At 37.5% G+C, this 21,089-nt stretch overlaps 1 protein-coding gene across 3 annotated transcripts in view; it reads left to right on the top strand.

The window, feature by feature from the left end:
- The first annotated feature begins 201 nt into the window (after positions 1-201).
- The window catches only part of FANCI (FA complementation group I), a 79,914-nt gene continuing 59,026 nt past the window's right edge, over positions 202-21,089 (top strand). For all 3 annotated transcript variants that reach the window (XM_061179953.1, XM_061179952.1, XM_061179954.1), the window contains exons 1-6: positions 202-269; positions 3,064-3,166; positions 10,593-10,665; positions 19,894-20,024; positions 20,468-20,624; positions 20,704-20,764. In XM_061179953.1, the coding sequence (XP_061035936.1) occupies positions 3,083-3,166; positions 10,593-10,665; positions 19,894-20,024; positions 20,468-20,624; positions 20,704-20,764 (506 nt within the window). In that variant the 5' untranslated portion in view covers positions 202-269; positions 3,064-3,082. The remainder of the gene's footprint in view (positions 270-3,063; positions 3,167-10,592; positions 10,666-19,893; positions 20,025-20,467; positions 20,625-20,703; positions 20,765-21,089) is intronic.

Genomic DNA, 21,089 nt, shown 5'->3' with positions numbered 1-21,089 from the left:
TAACTGGTCAAGACACCGTGGTGGCCACACCCAGGCCACACTGCCCTGCCTCACTCTGCGGTCCCGAATTGGAGTTCTAAGACTTCCCCCCCCCCACAGTGAGTGGGATCGTCCCAGGAGTTCCCCCCTCCCTTCTGCCTTAATGGTACGCCCCATGCGCGTGGTCCCGGGCGGCGGAAGTGAGCCGCGGGAGGCGGGACCCGCTGCTCCCGGTAACGGAAGTGCGGCAGAGTTGAGTTGAGCGGGCTTTTTGGAAGCTTGTGGAGGAGGTGAGGCTGCGGTGACCGTCCGGAGGGGCTTCGCGCGTTGCAGGGGCGGTGGGACTCAGCCTCGGGGAGGTAGCGGGTCTGGGAGGACAGGAGGACCCCACTTCCAGTGTGACGTTCTGGCGTTTTCCTTGGCCTGGAAGGGTCGATGTGCCCCGCCGTCTCCCTCCGCGTCGGTTGGCTCTCCCTGCTCCCCGGGCGTGCTACACTCTCGGCCCTCTTGTTAAATTCTTCCTCTCCATCAGCGTTTAGCTCCTACGCCTGAGAAATTTCTCTAAACCTGTTTCACCTTTGTAGCTCGGTCACAGCGCACATCACTAGCTGCCTCATTTTATAGTTTCTCTATTTGTGTTTATTTCTTGCTCTCTGAGGAGCCCCGGTGCAAGACCCGCGGCGTTTCACTTCTGTGGTGCGTCACTGACCTCAGGGCCCCTTGACAAAGAATCTGCAGCCACCTATCTGTTACTCACCTCTGGTTTTAGGAAGAATTTAGCAAATGTACCTGCTGAAATAGAAAGAGTTCAGCATCTTCCCCTTAGGGCTGGACGTCTCTTTTAGTCGGTATGCCTTGTTTGCATCCTCTGCTGTCACCCAGCCCCTAGCAGAGGGTAGCAGGTAAAAGCATGGGATTTAGGGTCTGGAGCTGGACAGACTCGGATTTCAGTTCTGCTTCTACCCTTACTAGCCTTCTAACTTTGGGGATTTGGGGAAATTCCTTAATCTCTCTGAATCCCAAAAGATCTTTATCTAAATTGGGAGTAATAACACAAACCTCATAGGGTTGGTGTGAGGATTAAATTAATGAGTGTAAAGTGCTGGGCCCAGGGTCTTGCCCATTGTAGGGATTCAGTCATTCATTGTTCAACAGATATTTATTGGGCACCTTTTATGAGCTAGATACTGTGCTAAGTACTGGAGGTTCAGTGATAAACAAAACCAGGCAGGTCCCCCTGCAGTCCTGGAGTTTGTAGTGGAGTGGGAGGTGTAGTTCCTAATCTAATAATTACAAATGTAATGTTAAAAGTGTGGTGATGGTGAGAGATTATAGTTGCCTTGAAAGGATGTAATAGGGGAGTGTTTAATCTAGACTGAGCTTCTAAGGAAATGTGGATTGAGCTGAGATCTGAAGAATTTGTAGGAATTAACAATAAAAGATTGGCAAGCAGCAGATGAAAGGAGGGGTATTTCTATAAGTTCCAGACAGAAAATCATGTGTAAGGGTCTGTGGCGAGAGGAACTTGGGGGTTTGAAGGACTGAAAATGATTCAGTGTGGCTGGAGAATAGAGTGAGGAAGGGGAGTTAGCATGGACCAGACCTTTTTATCCTGAATTCAGGATTTTGGACTGATATGAGAGTAATGGAAAGCCACTGAATAGTTTTAAGATGAGGATGGAGATTGAGGGAGGATAAGTCACATAATCTGGTTTGTGTTTCAAAAACATTATTTTAGCTGCTGTGTGGGGGACAAGTTAGGAAACTGTGCAGTAGTTCAGGTGAGAGATGGTGGTGGCTTTGGAGTAATGTGGAGGTAGTGGATCTCAGAGAGAAGTAGACTTGAGAGATGTTTAGGGGGGTTAACATCATCAGGACTTGGTAGTGGATGTGGAGGATGAAGGTGAAGTGGTTAAGAATGTTGTCCAGGTTTTTGGTTTCAGCAGCTCAGTGGATGATGGTACAATTTATGGAGATTGGAAACAGGAAGAAATGCAGGAGGAGGAGCAGGTTTTCTTTCCATCAGTCTGCATTTCCTCCTTCGCATAATACTCCCATAGCTACACGCTAACTCCTATCTGTCTAATGTGCTTCCATTTCACCCTTTCCTTTTTGCTCCCCAGAGTCACCACCCTAAGACAGGCCTTTGTCACTACCACTAAAATAGCCCCCAGTAGCCTCTTAGCCTCTGTTCTTCCTCCTTACTCCCTCCCTACTTTAATCTGCACATCGATGCCAGATTCAGTTTCCTCAAACACTGTTTCAATCTTGTCAGATTATCTTTTACTCCAGAAATTTTTGTTGCTATCTGTTATTTACAGAATAAAATCTGAATTCCTTAACTTGGCTTTTAAGAGCTTGCACAGTTTAGTCCCACCCTTTCTTTCTAGCCTTCCTACTCACTACTCCCCTACTTGAACTCTCTACTAATTTTCCCCAAATAAATTTTTCAAATTCTCTTATGAATGCCTTTGTTCATGATACTCTCCTTCCCAATAATGTATACCATGTGGTTACCTTGACTGTCTAAATTTAATCTTTAAGTTCCAGTTTAAGCTTTCCTCTGCTAGGAAGCCTTCTTGATGTTTGAGCACACATTTATTTCTTAGCCTTTTTAACTTCTCATTTGTTTTTACACCATTTAATTGGTATAAATGCATTTACAGTGCTGTTGATTTATTCATTTATCAAGTGTTACTTTATTATATGTTATAATATTCTTGTGTATGTGTCAATAATAATTTATTATATATTTGCTATACTGTTAAATGATAGCTTTGTTCTGGGCAGCATACTGGGTAGATGCTTAAAAAAATGATAGAAATGTGACTTGGAATTAGGAAACCACTTGATTAGACTACAACTTTCTAATAAGGAAATTCCAGGGAATTCTCAAGATTATTTTGGTTTGGATAAGAATCACCTACTCACACTAGTTGGTAGTCCTTAGCCTGTTGAGTACCCACTGTGTACGCCGTCTATAATATGTATGAAATACTCAGTTAACAGGTAGAGAAGGGGAAAAAAAATCAAACTTGTTTACTTCTGGAAGTTTCATCCAGCTCTGACATTTTCCCTTTCCAGTTCCTTGATATGTGCAACAATGGACCAGAAAATTTTATCTCTAGCAGCAGAAAAAACAGCAGACAGACTGCAAAAATTTCTTCAAACCCTGAAAGAAGATGATGTGAGTATTAGAAAGGATGTTCTGCCAAAAGCAAATGTCAAGCATGATAACAAATTCAAGGGACATGTTAGAAAAATTAATTCTATCCCCCACTCTCCTTAGGAGACAAGGATTTATTTGATAACAACTCATAGATACAAAGAAATGGGAGAGAGGAAGAGATATGGACAACTTAAGGGCATTTGTGTACATTTATACAGCTGTATTTATTTGTTTGTTTATTGATTGATTGTTGCAACGTGCGGCATGTGGGATCTTAGTTCCCTGACCAGGAATTGAACCGATGTCCCCTGAAGTGGAAGCGTGAAGTCTTAACTGCTGGACCACCAGGGAGATCCCTACAACTGTATAATATTTAAATGACATTTATGCAACCGTATAAGCAAATTAGTACACTTTTTAGTTCTTAGAACAATCCTATTTGAAAGCAATATCCAAACTATAGTTATTGATGTGAGACATTAGATTTGCCTGTTGATGCTTCTTTATTTATGTTTTTCCCTAAAGAAGATAAGTTCATAAGTAGTAAGGTATTTTGAAATTATTAGTAAAAGCGAAAACCAACCAGTTTACACTGTGTCTTCACTATAAGTATATGATTATAAAATGGGACAATAATTACCTTCTATGTTAGGCTTTCTTTCTAATCTTTCTCTCCTGATATACTTCTCCTTATTCCATTATAAATGATCTCAGCTTATTCAGATCCCTACCTGGAAAATAATCCCTCCTTAAAATTAACCTTAAACATTAGTATATATGTATAGACAAATTAAGACTTTGAGTATTATTATTATTTTTTTAAATTTCTTTAATGTTGTATCTATTTTATTTATTTTTGGCTGCATTGGGTCTTTGTTGCTGCGCGTGGGCTTTCTCTAGTTGCGGTGAGCGGGGGCTACTCTTTGTTGCAGTGCACGGGCTTCTCATTGCGGTGGCTTCTCATTGCGGTGGCTTCTCTTGTTGCGGAGCACGGGCTCTAGGCGCACAGGCTCGGTAGCTGTGGCTCACGGGCTCTAGAGCGCAGGCTCAGTAGTTGTGGCGCATGGACTTAGTTGCTCCACAGCATGTGGGATCTTCCCGGACCAGGGATCAAACCCGTGTCCCCTGCATTGGCAGGCGGATTCTTAACCACCGTGCCACCAGGGAAGCCCCGAGTGTTATGTTTTTAAGGAACTTTTTATGTGCTAGTTTTTATGGTCATTGAAGCTAGGTGCATCTTAATCTTTGTTATCTTATGCTAACTGGGAATTGATACAGGGATGTGCTCTGATTTTTTTTTTCTTTGAAATTATCCAGAAATTGCTTTTTGTGGCACTTTTTAAGACAGCCTGTTGCATGAGTTGAGAGTTGAATCATCCTATAGACAATTTAAAATTTGGTTGAAACATGCTTTCTATTTATTTATTTACTTAGAATTTATAGTTTACCTGCTTCCAAAAGGAATTTGAGGAGGCTTTAACATTACACTATAAAATAAGTAAAAAATAAGAACTAGAACAAAACCCATGATAGATGCTATGAATTACTTCTCTGATTCATGCTTATCACAAAAAGAATTCCTATCTTGGTTTTTGTGAGGATGAAATGAGATACTGTATGCATCTAACATCTAATAGACCCTCAATAGGCATCCAGTAGTTGCTGAATAAATATTAGAAAAGGTCCTTCAGCTCTTCCTGTTTTAAGTTTCTTCGCCAACATGAACACAGTCCTCTGAACATTTTTGTTTTGTTAACATTACCTTTAAAAGTTTTGTACCTCAAATTGAACACAGGGCTCCACATGTGGTCTACCACTAGAGTAGAGGGGCACTAATATTTCCCTAATTCTTCCATTAATGCAGAGTCAACTTTTTGGCAGCAATATCATATTATTGTCTCATTGCTCTTACAAGCAACTAAAAACCCCAAGTCATTTTTGCATATAGGCTAAATTTTCTTCATCTCTGAACTTCTATAGTTAGTTCTTAGAACCCACATTAAAATTTTTACTTTAAATCTGTTACTTATCTTTTTAGATTAATTTGATTTCACTCCATCAAGATCATCTTCTTGTATCCTGATTCTCTTGACCATTGTATTAATCATCATTTTATATACTCTATAAATTTGATAAGCATTCCAGCAATATATGCATTCAGTCCATTTGATAAAAATGTCCATAGAAGATGTGCTTAAGAGTAAAAAATTATAAAACACATAAGCAAGTCCATGACAAGGAAGACTGACATATCCAGCAGTGGGAAAATTTACATTCAAAGATTTAGAGAGAATAGAGGAATCTAAAAGGGACTGCTAGAATAAAAGTGGAAGTTAATAAAGTGGAGAACAGTAGATCAAATTAATACATAAAAATCCTGGTTCTTTGAAAAAATAGACAAAACTATTAACTAATCAAGAAAACAATGGAGTAAGCACAGATATACTAAATAAGAAATGACAAGGGGGAAATAACTATTCATATAGAGAAAAATCTCAAAAAATACTAAGAGACTACTCTGTATATATCTACTACAAATAAATTTGAAAATGTAGATGCAATGGATAATTTCTTAGGAATATACAGTTTAATTAAATTGACCCAATTTGAGATGGAAAACTTAACCAGATCAATTTCTATAAAAGAAAAAAAGAGTCATCAAGCAATTACTTGACACAAAAATACCAGGCCCAGAAGTTTCATAGGAAACGTCTACCAAATCTTTAGAGATCAGAGGTAAGAGATAGTCCCGATGCCACATAAATTGTTTTAGAGCATATATGATACATAAGGAAAAAGTGCATATATAAGGAAAACTTCCAAATGCTTTTTATGAAGTATAACATTGATACCCCAAACCTGATAAAGACAGCTTGAAGGGGCTTCCGTTGGTCAAATTTGAACATTGAAGTAATCAAGTTCAGTTATGAATTATAAACCACTGAAAAATATAGAAATTTGTGAGTCCATATTGATAATAAATGATGAGAAGGGCTCTTGCTTACCACAGAGTTAGAAAATCATCATTTGGCAACCATCATGATAAAGATTGGATCAGGCAGGAAGCATCAGTGGATGCTAAATCCAGGAAGAATTTTTTAACTCTTTATTTTGAACTGATTTTAGACTTACAGAAAAGTTGTAAAAATAATAGAGTTTCCATCTGTCCCTCTCCCAAATGTTAGTATCTTACATAATAACTTTAGTAAAAATTTAAGAACCAGGAAATTAACATTGGTACAATGCCATTAGTGAAACTAAAGACCCTATTTGAACTCTACCTGGTAGTTTTTTCACTGATGTCCTTTTTTTATGTTCCAGAATCCCACTCAGGATCCTACACTGCACTTAATTGTCATTTTTCCCTGATTTTCTGCAATCTGCAACCATTCCTTAGTCTTTCTTTGTCTCTTATGATCTTGATAACCCTGAAGAGTACTGATCCGTTACTTTGCTGAATGTCTGGTGTGTCTCATGATTGGACTCAGGACATGCATCCTTAGCAGAAGGACCACAGAAATGGTGCCATGCCCTTTTCACTGTGTGTCATATCATTGAGCTCATGATGTGAGTGTCATTCCTGGTGATACTGACTTTGAGAACCTGATACCAGAGGTTGCTGCTGGGCTTTTTCATTTTATGAGGGGAAAATTAGATGAGGAGCAAGATGCCTGCATGGTCTTAAAGTTTCTTCCTACGAACTGCATACTGGTTGCAAAGGGAGGGGAAAGAAGTAATTACAGAGTGGGAAAATCAGGCAGCGTATTTGGGTGATCAGACTCATATTACCAGTGAGGGACAGATGGATATCACATGCCTCCATGTGTGATACTCCAAGAAGGACACAGTATCACCTGTGTTCTGGCCAAGAATGCCTAAACTCAATCTAATCATGAGGAAACATCAGCACAAAATGAGGAATGTTCTGTTTTTTTAAAAATCTGTATTTGGACTGTGCCATTAACTTGGTAGTTCCAGTCTATCAATTAAAAGAAAAAATTTTAAGCCTTCCAAAATAACAAGGATACTTAATCTTACTTGGTTTACTTCTGCATTTTAAAATGCAGTATAAAGCATAACTGAATAAGGTCAAAAAAGTAAGACCAAAGATCATGTAAGTAGGGGGAGTAGAGGACAGAGGGAGTGGAAGAGAACTAAATTTTGTAGAGTACCTGTTGTGTGCTAGGCCCTGTGCAAGGTCCTCTACCTGTCATCTAATTTAATCCTCATAACAGTCCTTTGAGGTAGGGAATAGACACCCATAACAGAGATTAAGTAACTTGAGGTTATAAAGCTAATAAATGGTAAAGCGAGGATTCATACCCAGCTCATCTGATTCTGGGTCCCATTTTTTCTCCTATGCCACATTGCCTTCTGTTGAAACTGAATTTTTTTGAGAAGAGTCGGGGTTTCTCAGTCTTGGTACTGTATTTTGGACTGGATAATTCTTTGTTGAGGGATGTCGTCCTGTGCATTGTAGGATGTTTAACAGCATCCCTGGCCTGTACCCATTAGGTGACAGCACCCTTCCAGTTATGACAACTAAAAATGTCTCCAGACATTGCCCTATGTACCCTGCCAGGGGTGGGGTGCAGATCACCCCTGGTTGAGAACCACTGCTCTAATGGTTATGTCAAAGGCTGTTGGAGGTTCCAGGCAGAGCAATCAGGTACTTCCTTATTATGTATTTAAGAAGGTAGAGATGGACTCCAGTTGGAAAGACCAGGCACGTGTAGAAGAGATCGAATTCACTGTTTTATTAGTTTTGGCCTCTGTGACGGTCCTTTGGATATTACAACCTCACCTTCTCCGTTGTTTTTGCTGGCTGCTGCTTTTTTAATCGCTGAATGTTGGTGTCTCTTTTCTCTTTACATTTTCTCCCTGGATGATCTTACATGTTCTCACTGAGCTCCACTTTGGCATATTCAGTTATCGATTTGACATCTCCACTTGGATATCTTAAGAGTAACAGTTCTGAGCACCACATCAGATCTACTGAATCAAAAACTGCAGGTGGAGTTCTCTGTTTTAACATTCTGTTTTAACAAGCCCTCTGGATGATTTAGATGCTTGCTTAATCCGAAATTTTCACCATGTCAGTAAATGGTGCCACCATCTACCCAGTTAGTTGCTTAAGCCAGAAATTTGAGTCCTCCTTGATTTCTTCTTTTCCTTCATCACCACACCCATTTCACGTCTAAAGCATGAGGAAGTCTGTCTTAGTCCATTCAGGCTGCTATAACAAAATACGGTAGACTGGGTGACTTATAACAACAAACATTTATTTCTCATAGTTCTGGAGACTGGAAGTCCTAGATGATGGTGCCAATGTGGTCGAGTGAGGGCCCTCTTCTGGGTTGCAGACTTCACATTATACCCTCATATCGTAGAAGCAGCCTGGGGGCTCTGTGGGATCTCTTATAAGAGCACTAATCCCATTCAGGGGAGTTCCACCCTCATACCTAATCACCTCCCAAAGGCCCCACCTCCAAATACCATAACACTGGGTATTAGGATTCTAACACGTGAATTTTGGGGGGACATAAACATTCAGACCATAGCGAAGTCCTACTGATCAAGCTCTCAAATATATCTTCAGTCTACGGATCTTCCCCAAATTTTGATGGGGTTACATCCCAATAAACCCATTTTAAGTTGAAAATATTCTAAGTTGGAAATGCATTTAATATACCTAACCTACCAAACATCCTAGCTTAGCCTAGCCTTACCTTAAACGTGCCAAGAATGCTTACATTAGCCTACAGTTGGGCAAAATCATCTAACACAAAGCCCATTTTATAATAAAGTGTTGAATATCTCATGTAATTTATTGAATACTGTACTGAAAGTGAAAAACAGAATGGTTGCGTGGGTACAGAATGGTGTATCGGTTGTTTATCCTTGTGATCCTGCAGCTGATTGCTAGCCCAGGAAAAGATAAAAATTCGAAATACAGTATCTACTGAATGCCTATCACTTTCGCCCCATCGTAAAGTTGAAAAATCATAAGTTGAACTGTTATAAGTTCGGGGCCATCTGTACTTTTCTTCATCTTACAAAGTACTACAAACTGAGTACCTTAAACAATAGACAGTTATTTTTAAAGTTCTAGGAACTAGAAGTCCAGGATCACGGTGTTGGCATTGTTGGTTCCTGCTGAGGGCTGTGATCATCTGTTTCGTGCGTCTCGCCTAGCTTCTGGTGGTTTGCTGACAATCTTTAGCATTCCTTGCCTTGTGTCACCCATGGTCTCTGCCTTCATTTTCACATGGCATTCTCGCTGTGTATGTATCTCTGTCCAAATTTCCCCTTTTTCTAAGGACATTAGTCATACTGGATTAGGGCCTACCCATATGACCTCAGCTTAACTAATTACACCTACAATGACCCTATTTCCAAATAAGATCACATTCTGAGATGCTGGGGGTAAGAGCTTAAACATGAATTTTGGAGGGGGACACAGTTCAACTAAGGACATCTCCCCTGCCATTACCTTGCTGTAGGCCACTGTCATCTCTCATTTGATCACTGATAACAATCTCCTAACAGATGTCCCTATTTCACTCTTAAACCCTCCCACAACCTATTTTCTACAAAAGGAATAAAACTGATTTTTTTTTTTAAAAAAACATCTATCATATCACTCTCCTCTTTTCTCGTTAGTTACTTCTGTTGCACTTAGAGAAAATCTAAGCTTCCTACCATGGCCTACAAGATTCTTATTATCTGGTTCTTACCCATCTCTCCAAATTCATCTTGTGCCACTCTTTTCTTACTACTCTTCAGCCAAATTGGTCTTTTTTTTTTTTTTCCAGGCCATCCAATATGCCAAACTCTGCTCCCTCAGGGCCTTTGCACATAACAATACCTTTATCTGAAATGTTCTTCTTTCCTCCCTTTGCATAACTAGCTCTTTCTCATCCTCCAAGTCTCTATAGAAATGTCACCTACCTCAGAGAAGCTTTCTCCCTGACTACTCTAGCTAAAGTTGCTTCCCTTTCCTCAATTATTGTCTCAGTGTTTTGTTTCTTTTACAAATTTTTTTTCTGATTTTTTTTCTTGTCGTACTTTTCCCTCCTGCTCTACTGTAAACTGAGTCAGATTATCATGTTCATCCTTGTATCCCTAATGCCTAGGAAGAAGAACATGTTCAAAGAGTATTTGCTGAATGAATGTATATCCCCAAGAACATAGCTCGATACCTAGTGCTGATTAAATACTTAATAAACGTTTGTAGAATGAATGTATGAATAAATTTCAGTCTTGACAGCCCAGCATCATGTTAAGATCTACCCTGCTATATGTAAATAAATATGTTACTTGTGATACCTGGAGTCTCTGAAGGCTATGAACTTGACAGATGGGTGTTTTTCATACAGGGAGTTTAGGTCATTCAGGTAGGGAAATTGTTGCCAGGGACTTGTAGCTTTTTCTTTCTTTGCAGCTGGCTAATCTCCTTCAGAATCAGGCAGTGAAAGGAAAAGCTGCTGGAGCACTCCTGAGAGCCATCTTCAAAGGTAATAATAATGCCACTTCTATCTCTCTCGATTCATTGGTATATTTGTTTACTTTGGGCGCATATTGCTACTTTTCTTACTGTTTGAAGCCCCACTGAGACTTTTCTGTTTTGGGGATTTTACAGAATCAACCAAAGCAGCAGTCTCCTGTCTTGTGGACTTAAATAATTTTGCTAAAGGGAGTTGAAATGGCTACCTGAGATTGTATTGCTGGTTTTGGAGCCTGTAAAGGATGTACGTCATAAAATCCGCTTTGATTTATTTGTGCTTTTAAAATTGTGGAGAAGAGGACTTCCCTGGTGGTCCAGTGGTTAAGACTCCGTGCTTCCACTGCAGGGGGCACGGGTTCTATCCCTGGTCGGGGAAGTTCCACATGCCCTGCGGTGCAGCCAAAAAGAAAAAATTGTGGAGAAGAGAGCAGCAATGTTTAACAGTTAATCTGTGCTTAACAAAAGAGGCTAGGGTGCTCTGAGTTTTAATGAAATGGAGTATCTTAGGTGACTTATGTAGAGATTCTTAATTCCCAGTGGGGCATATTTTTATTCCATATCTTGAACAAGGGCCAGTTCTACATTGTTGCTGGTTGTGACTCATAGTTGTTTTATAAATTGTAGTAGAATGAAATTCTACAAGCAAAAATTAAAAGTCTCTTTACACTCTTAGCAGGTTATTTTAACTTGGTTTATTTTTCTTACCCCCTCGAGTAAATTGTGTCTCTTCTTGCAAGGGTTCAAAAACACATCTTCCAAAAAAAAAAAAAAAAAAAAAACACATCTTCCTATGCATGAAAAAAAATTTTTTAATTGGTTAAAAATTGGAAACTTGCTAAATGACTGTTTTGTAGAAATATCAGAGAAAAGGAAATAATGAAAGATCAAAAGCAGCTGTCTATACATGCTAAGTGACAGTAATAAGAATAAGTGGAAGAAATAAGAGTAATTTCTTTCTTGGGTAGACAGACCTGGAACAGATTATCATGGCTCCCACTTCTGTAAATAACCTTATTTTTACCTTATTTAAAAACATAGATTTGGAAATCCTAGTTTAAAAGTAGCATGAATTACCAAGTATATATGGAAACTACCTCATAACCATTTTAATCTTGTTAAATCAATGGCGTAAACCAATAGTTAGCTAATGATGACATTTTAGAAAATTGAGATATAATCCACATACTAAAAAATTCACCCTTTTAAAGTGTACATTTTTTGTTGAGATATAATTGACATCGTACAATTCACCACTTAAAATAATGCATTGCAGTGGCTTTTAGTATATTCACAGAGTTGCACACCTGTCACCACAATTTTCAAGTGTTTTTATTACCCCTAAAAGAAACTTTGCATCCCTTAGCTGTTGCTTCCCTAAACTTCTGATCCACGCCAGCCCTAAGAAACCACTCATCTACTTTCTGTCTGTAGCTTTGCCTATTCTGGATATTTCATATAAGTGAAATCATACAATATGTGGTCCTTTGTGACTGGCTTTCACTTACCATAAGATTACTAAGATTCATCCATGTTGTAGCCTGTATCAGTATTTCATTCCTATTTATTGGTGAATAATATTCCATTATATGAATATATCATACTTGTCCATTCATGAGTTGGTGGACAATTAGGTTGTTTACACTTTTTAACAATTATGAATACTGCTACAAGTTTTTGTGTAGACATATTTTCATTTCTCTTTAGTAAATAAGAGTAGAATTGCTGGATCATATGGTAACTCCATGTTTAACTGTTTGGGGACTGCCAAACTGTTTTCCAAAGCTGCTACATCATTTTACATTCCCACCAGTACTGAAATAAGGATGCCCATTTCCCACATCCTCTGTCAACACTTGTTATTGTCTTTTTCATTCTAGCCATTCTAGTGAGTATGAAGTGGTATCTCACTGTGGGTTTGATTTTCACTTCCCTGATGGCTAATGATGTTGCGTATCTTTTCTTGTGCTTACTGGCCATTTGTATATCTTCTTTGGAGAAATGTCTATTCAAATCCTTTGACCTTTTAAAAATTGGGTTGTCTTTTTATTACTGAGTTCTAATATTTCTTTAAATATTCTGGATACAAGTCCCTTATTAGATATATGATTCACAAAATTTTTCTCTCATTCTGGTTGTCTTTGCACTTTTTTGATGGTATCCTTTGATGCACAAAATTTAAAATTTTGATGCCTACTTAATTTTTTTGTAGCTTGTGCTTTTAGTTTTATATCTAAGAAGTCATTGCTTAATCCAAAGTCACAAAGATTTATACCTGCGTTTTCTTTTCAAAGTTTTATAGCTTTAGCTTTTAAATTTAGATTTTTGCTCCATTTTGAGTTAATTTTTGTATATGGTGTGAGGTAGGAGTCCAGCTTCATTTTTCCCCATTTTCAATAGCACCCTTATTGAAAATCAGTTGCCCATAAATGTGACAGTTTGTTTTTGGACTCACAGTTGTATTCCCTTGATCTATGTGTCTCTCCTTATGTCAGTACCACACTGTCCTGATCAGAATAGCTTTGTAGTAAGCTTTAAAACTGGGAAGTGTGAGTCCTCTAACTTTTTTTTTTTTAGGATTAGTTTGGATATTCTGGGTTCCTTGAGTTTCCATATGACAAGATTAGCTTGTCAATTTCTGCAAAAATGGAAGCTGGGGTTTTGGTAGTGATTGTGTTGAATCTATATATGAATTTGAAAAGTATTGCTATCTTAATATGTCTTCCATTAATGAACATGGAATATCTTTCCATTTACTTAGGTCCTCTTTCATTTCTTTCAACAGTATTTTGTACTTTTCAGAGTACAAGTCTTACACTACTTTTATTAATTTATTCCTGAGTATTTTATTCTTTTTGGTGTGATTGTAAATGGGATTGTTTTCTTAATTTAATGTTCTCAGTGTTCATTGCTAGTGTATAGAAATGCAATAGACTTTTGTATATTGATCTCATATCTTGGTACCTTCCTGTACTTGTTTATTAGCTCTAGTAGTTTCTTCTTTGTGGATTCCTTATAAACAAGATTGTGTCATCTGTGAATAGATACAACTTTATTTCTATTTCAATCTAGATGCCTTTTGTTATTCTTCTTACCTAATTACCCCAGTTGGAACCTCCAGTAGAATAGAATTGGTGAGAGTAAACATCCTTCTCTTGTTCCTGATCTCACGGAAATCTTTCAGTTTTTTATTATTGAGTGTGATGTTAGCTGTGGGTTTTTCATGGATGCCCTTTATCAGGTTAAGGAAGTTCCCTTCTATTCTTAGTTTGTTGAGTGTTTTTTATCATGAAAGGGTATTGGAATTTTCAAATGCTTTTTCTGTGTCTACTGAGGTGTGGTTTTTATCCTTTATTTCTATGGTATATTACATTGATTTTCATACACTGAACCACTCTTGTATTCTTGGGTTAAATCCAATTTGGTTATAGAGTATAATCCTTTTTAAAATGTTGCTGGATTCAGTTTGCTAGTATTTTGTTGAGGATTTTTGCATCTGTAGTCACAAGGGATACTGTTCATAGTTTTCTTAGGATGTCTTTGTCTGGTTTAGGTATGAAGATAATAGTGGCCTTGTAGAATGAGTTGGGAAATGTTTCCTCCTCTTTTTTTTTTTTTGGAAGAGTTTGTGAAGGGTTGCAGTTAATTCTTTAAATGTTTCGTGAATTCACCAGGGAAGCCATCTGGTTCTGGGCTTTTCTTTGTAGAAGAGTTTTGATTGCTAATTCAGTCTCTTTTTTTTGTAGGTCTGTTGTGGTTTTCTATTATCTTTTTTAGTCAGTTTTGATACTTTGTGTCTTTATAACAATTTATCCATTTCATATAAGTTTTGTAATTTATTGGCATACAGTTATTCATTGTATTACCTTATTCTTTTTACTTCTGTAAGATTGGTAGTAATGCCCCTCTTTCATTCCTGATTTTAGTAATTTGATTCTTCTCCCTTTTTTTCTTGGTCAGTCTGAAGATTTTTCAATTTTGTTGATCTTTTCAAAGAATAAGCTTTGGATTTCTTGATTTTTCTCTATTCTTCTATTCTCTGTTTCATTTATGTCTGATTTTACTTTTATATTCTTTTCACTTGCTTTGAGTTTAGTTTCCTCTTTTTATAATTTCTTATGGTGGAAGATTGGGTTATTGATTTGAGATCTTCTTTTTTAATATAGGTATTTACAACTATAGATTTCGTTCTAAGCACTACTTTAGCTGTATCCAATAACTTTTGGAATGTTGTGTTTTTGTTTTCATTCATCTCAAGGTATTTTTCTAATTTCTCTGTGCTTTCTTCTTTGACCCATTGGTATTTAAGATTATGTTAATTTCCACATATTTGTGAATTTTCCAGATTTCCTTCTGTTATTGATTTCTAGTTTCATTCCACTGTGGTCACAGAACATAAATGATATGATTATAATCCTTTTAAATGTATTGAGAATTTTTTTATGGCCTAATGTGTGGTTTATCCTGGAGAATGCTCCATGTGCACTTGTGAAGAATGTGTCTTCTGTTGTTGTGTGTAGTGTTCTATATAGATGTTTGTTAGATCTGGTGTGTTCAAGTCTATTTCCTTGTTGATCTTCTAATTGTTGTTCTATTGATTATTGAAAGTGGTGGGTTGAAGTCTCCAACTATTGTTGAATTGTCTATTTCACCCTTCAGTTCTGTTAGTTTTTGCTTTGTGTATTTTGGAACTCTTTTGTTAGGTGCTTATATGTTTATAATTGTTATGCCTTGATTCTTTTATCATTATAAAATGCCCTTTTTTGTCTTTAATAGTAATTTTTGTCTTAAAGTCTACTTTTTTCTGTTATTTTTAGAGCTGCTTCAGCCCTCTCTGGTTAACTGTTTTCATGGTATATCTTTTCTAAACAATTTGTATCTTTGAATCTAAATTGTGTCTCTGATTGACAGCACATAATTGGATTTTTAAACATCTGTTCTGCCAATCTTTGCCCTTTTTTTAATAAATCTATTTATTTTATTTTATTTATTTTTGGCTGCGTTGGGTCTTTGTTGCTGTGTGCAGGCTTTCTCTAGTTGCGGTGAGCAGGGGCTACCCATCGTTTTGCGCAGGTTTCTCATTGTGGTGGGTTCTCTTGTTGCAGAGCATGGGCCTTAGTCGCACGGGCTTCAGTAGTTGTGGCTCGCGGGCTCTAGAGCACAGGCTCAGTAGTTGTGACACACGGGCTTAGTTGCTCTGCAGCATGTGGGATCTTCCCGGACCAGAGATTGAACCCGTGTCCCCTGCACTGGCAAGCAGATTCTTAACCACTGCTCCACCAGAGAAGCCCCAATCTTTGCCTTTTCATTGGAGTATCTAATCCCTTTACATTTACCATAATTGCTAAAAAAGTAGGATTGATATCTGCCATTTTGCTGTTTGTTTTCTTTATGTCGTGTCTTTTTGTTCCTTTGTTACTACCTTATGTGTTATATGTTAAGTAGGTGTTTTCTAGTGTACCATTTTAATTCCTTTGTAATCTTTTTCACTATTTTTTTCAGTTACTTTCTTAGTGCTTGCCTTGGCAATTAGAACTGACATCTTAACACATTATTGACTGGAGACATATCAATACATTTTTAGAGAGTGCTACAATTAACATCACCATGAGAAGTTGTTAGAGCTTGAAATTGATCAAGGGTTCATTATACAACTTATGACTGTCATTATCATTCACATTTTGCTCTGTTTGGTTTTTGCTTCAATCTTGTGTATATTATAAATGTAAAATTTTCAAAAATGACACATCATGAAATTTTGAGTGAAAAATTTTTTGGTGAATTTTATGCAGATACTTTCTCTGATTGTCCAAGTGACATATATACTAGTGTCTCAGAAGATGATAGTTCTTCAGAATATAATTCTGATTCAGACGATGTGAGTAATAGACCAACAAAAAGACAAAAAACTTTAGTGATTGATTCTGATACAGAAAGTGAAAATGAAATTCATGGTGCAGGAGAATGCTCCTTTGCTTCTACAGAAGAGTGGCTTGAAGACAACATTTTACAAAAATTAGAAGACTTTACAGGTGTGTCAGGTCTAACTATTGAATGTAATAACCCACAAAGTGTTAGTGAAATAACAGAATTAATTTTTTGGCCGGCCAAAATAAAAATCGCCGGCCACAGGCATTAGTTTCTGCAAAAATTCCCCTGGGCAATAATGAGTTAATTTATATCAATCTAGTTCAGATTAATACCAGCTTAGATTTAATAGTTATAAAACTTTGCTCTACATATAGCTTCATTCTTCCCCTTCCTCCTTTGTGCTATTATTGTCCTACAAATTACATCTTTACACATTTATTCCCACCAATGCAGATTTATAATTCTTGTTTTATGCAGGTGTCTTATAAATCAGATAGGAGAAAAAATAATTACAAAGTACATTTATACTGTCTTTCATATTTTCCTATGTAGTTACCTTTACTGATGTTCTCTATTTCATGTGGATTCAAATTACTGTCTGGTGTCCTTTCATTCCAGCCTGAAAGACTCCCTTTCGCATTAGGGCAGGTCTTCTGGCAGCAAATTCTCTTTTGTTTATCTGGGAATGTCTTAATTTCTCCATTTTGGAGGGATAGTTTTTCTGGCTATAGAGTTCTTGGTTGACAGTTTTGGAGGGATAGTTTTTCTGGCTATTGAGTTCTTTCAGTACTTTGACTATGTTATCCCATTTCTGCCCTTCAATGATTTTTTTAAATGAGAAATCAGCTGTTAATCATATTGAGTACTCCTTTTACCAGATGAGTTGCTTCTCTCTTGTTGCTTTCAATATTCTCTTCTTGTCTTTAACTTTTTTATTTAACTGTACAGTTCAGTGGCACTAAATGCAATAATTGCTCTATCTAGAACTTCCAGTATTATGTTGAATAGAAGTGGCAAACGTGGGCATCCTTGTATTTTTCCTATCTTACGGAAGAGTTTTCAATCTTTACTTATTGAGTATGATGTTAAGTGTGGGTTTTTCACATATGGTTTTTTTTATGATGAGGCATCTTTGATTTTGATAGTTTGCTATGGTATGTCTAAATGTGGATCTCTTGGGTTTATCCTGTTTGGAGTTCTTTGAGCTTCTTGAATGTGGGTTTTGTTTGTTTGTTTGCTTTGTTTTTTGTTTTTTTGGCTGCACTGTGCAGCTTGTGGGATATTAGTTCCCCGACCAGGGATTGAACCTGGGCCCTCGGCAGTGAAAGCGCGGAGTCCTAACCTCTGGACTGCCAGGGAGTTCACTGAATGTGTAGCTTAGTGTTCTCATTAAAATTGGGAAGTTTTTGGCCATTACTTCTTTCTTCTCCTTTCTCTCTTTCCTTTCCTTCTGGGACTTTCATTATGCCTATGTTGGTATTCATGGCGGGGTCCCGCAGGTCTCTGAAGCTCTGATCATTTTTCTTCTTTTTCTTTCTGTCCCTGAGACTGGATAATCTCAATTGCTCTATCTTCAAGTTCTCTGATTCTTTCTTCTACCAGATCAGATCTCCTGTTGAGCCCCTCTAGTGGATTCTTCAGTTCAATTATTGTACTTTTTAATTCCAGAATTTTTATTTGGTTCTTTTTTATAATTTCTATCTCTTTATTGATATTCTCTATTTGGTGAGACATCATTCTTATATTTTCCTTTAGTTCTTTAGACATGGTTTCCTTTTGTTCTTTGAACATATTTAAAATAGCTGATTTCAGTCTTCGTCTAGTAAATCTAATATCTGGGCGCTCTCAGGGACGGTTTCTATTGATTCCTTTTTTTCCTGTGTATGGACCATACTCTTGTTTCCCTGTATGTTTTTTATTTTTTGTTGCTGAAAACTGGACATTTTAAATGATATTTTGTGGGAATTCTGGAAATCAGATACCACCCCCCTCCCCCAGATCTGTTGTTGCTGTTGTGGTGTTGCTTTTGTTTTTATAGTTGTTCTTAACTAATTTTGTAAAATATATACTGTTTGTTGTGTATGGGCACTGTTCTGTGTGGCCACTGAAGTCTCTGTTTGGTTAGCTTTGTGGTCAGCTAATGATTTGGCAAAGATTTCCTTTAAAATGCCTGGAACCAGTGAGTTTCCCAGCCTTTGCTGAGGGACCCTGTGCATGTCAGGTGCACACCTTCAGTTCTCAGGCAGGTAGCTTATAACTCCTCCTTAGCCCTTCTGCTTGTGCAGAGCCTCAGGATCAGCCAGAGGTGAGAGATTAGGGTTCTCTTGGGTGTTGCCTGGCCATACACACAGCCCTTTCCATGTGCACAACCCTAAGTATTTGCATGGCTTTCTAGGTTCCCAGGAATATGTCAGAATGTTTCAAAGTCCTCTATGCACCTTTCTCCAGGCTTATATTTTAAGTTCTTTGGTCAGCTTGTTGCATGCCCAACTGTTATTGCTATCCAGGCAGCTGAAAAAGTAATCACTTGCAACTGGTTTAGACAAATGCCCCTGGTAAAAGATTGCACTGGGCGAGTTCTAAGTCAGGTCAAGTAAAGACAAGTCTTGTGAGTGAAAATTTCTAGGGAATAGCCAGACAGGTCAAATAATGACAGTAATCTGGGAATTGGGCTTTGGTGGAGCTCCAATCATATTCTTTCCCCTCCAGAGGCTGCTAGACTGATGGCTTGTACCATGAGTGTGAACTGTTGGTTTTAAAGACTACTGGACTGGTGGGGGTAGGGGTTAGGAGGTGGAATGAGGGCATGTTGAAACACAACAGAGCTTGCTATTCTCTCTTAGATTCAGCTGTTTATCTTAAATAAACTCTCCCTGGATTGTTGCAAGTCTGGTTAATTTCCAGAATTCTGAACAAGTTAGTTTTCACTATTTTTGTTAGTGTTCTAGTTGCTTTTATGGAGGAGAGCATTTTCCAAGGTCTTTATTACTCTACATTCCTGCTGACATCAATCAGTGGTGATGTTTTGAAGTGAAGTATGTTAAAGGCACTTAATTTGGGTTACTGGATCCCAGAAAAGCTCTAAAGTATATTAGAAGGTGTTCCTTCTTCTGCACTATAAAATTATTTTAAAAATTAATGACATGGGTGGAAGTAGAAAAGGTAATGTTTCAGTTTTCTGTCTAAATTAAATACTTTTTCAAACCTCCTAAATATTGCTGTTCTAAACACCATAGTAATAAGTAGTTTGATAATTCTGTTTCTGTATTCAACTACAAAGCTGTTTGTTTTTCCTGTTTACCCTTCAACCTTGTAAGAATTCTTCCTTTTTTCTTTCTTTGTTTCTGTACCACCTGTTTAAAACAATAAGGTTTCCCCTGTTCTGAGGAAGCTGGAGCTCTTAGGAGACTTAAGATATACAGTTGTTGTGTCCAATTGTTGGAATCAGGGGATTTGCAGAAAGAAGTAGCATCTGAAATCATAGGATTACTAATGCTGGAGGTGAGATGGAAAACAAAAACTTTTTTGGTTTTGGGTGGATTTTGGGGGGTTTGTAATTTGTTGAGGGAGGGAAAACTTAAGTGTGCCAAACCTACCATAGCTCCTATTTATGAATAAGAACTACTGTTATAAAACAAAATAGTTGATGGATGAGCCATAAACCATTTAGATGTTTATGTTACATTTCTGGTATCATGGACATGTATCTCTTTGAAGAGTTGGCGTATTTGAAAACATCAGGGAACTGGTGGAAGATCCTGATCTGTGAAATCCTTTACAATTATAAGTTTATACCAGAGCAGAATGATTCCCTGAATCACTTATAGGACCAGTTCTAGGTTTCAACGCCAGTTCTATTAATTCAGCAAAAGAGTATTTCTTAGAAAGAGATATCAAACATTTAGATTTCTGCTTAACATTTTTTTAATCCCATGAACTTTTAGGTTCACAATTTTCCAGGAGCATTATTGGTTGAATTAGCCAGTGAGTTTGTTGATGCTATCAAAGAGGGCAACCTAACGAATGGAAAATCTTTGGAGCTATTACCCATCATTTTCACTGCCCTTGCTACCAAAAAGGAAGATCTAGCTTATGGAAAAGGTAATTTTCTTCCAATCTCAGTGGCTTTTACTCTCTTCACTGAATTAAATTTATTCCTCAGTGTATTTTGCATTTCTAGGTGAACTAAGTGGGGAAGAATGTAAGAAGAAGCAGTTGATTAACACCCTCTGTTCTGGCAGGTGAGTCTTTCTTATTAATATGTAGAACTTTCTCAGGACTACAAGTGACCAAAAAAAGAATTATCATTTATTTTAGGAATTTATACCAGTCAAGTTTTTAGTCCATTTTGGTTTATGGTCTACCACTATAAAACCATTTAGTCTGTGATGAATTTTTGAGATAGATTATTTACTGTATTCTCTGTTCTAAGACTATACATACAGTTTCTACTTACTTGACTCTCCATCTTAACACAGCAGTTTATCCCTATAGCAGTATTTGGAGTCCCAAGGTCCTTAAGGCTGGAAAGTCACCCTACCACTATCTTTTATATTTTTTTGAGGG

The sequence above is a fragment of the Eubalaena glacialis genome, chromosome 2 (assembly GCF_028564815.1).
Source record: "Eubalaena glacialis isolate mEubGla1 chromosome 2, mEubGla1.1.hap2.+ XY, whole genome shotgun sequence".
Lineage (NCBI taxonomy): Eukaryota > Metazoa > Chordata > Mammalia > Artiodactyla > Balaenidae > Eubalaena > Eubalaena glacialis.
This window is presented reverse-complemented; position numbering and strand designations above follow the sequence as displayed.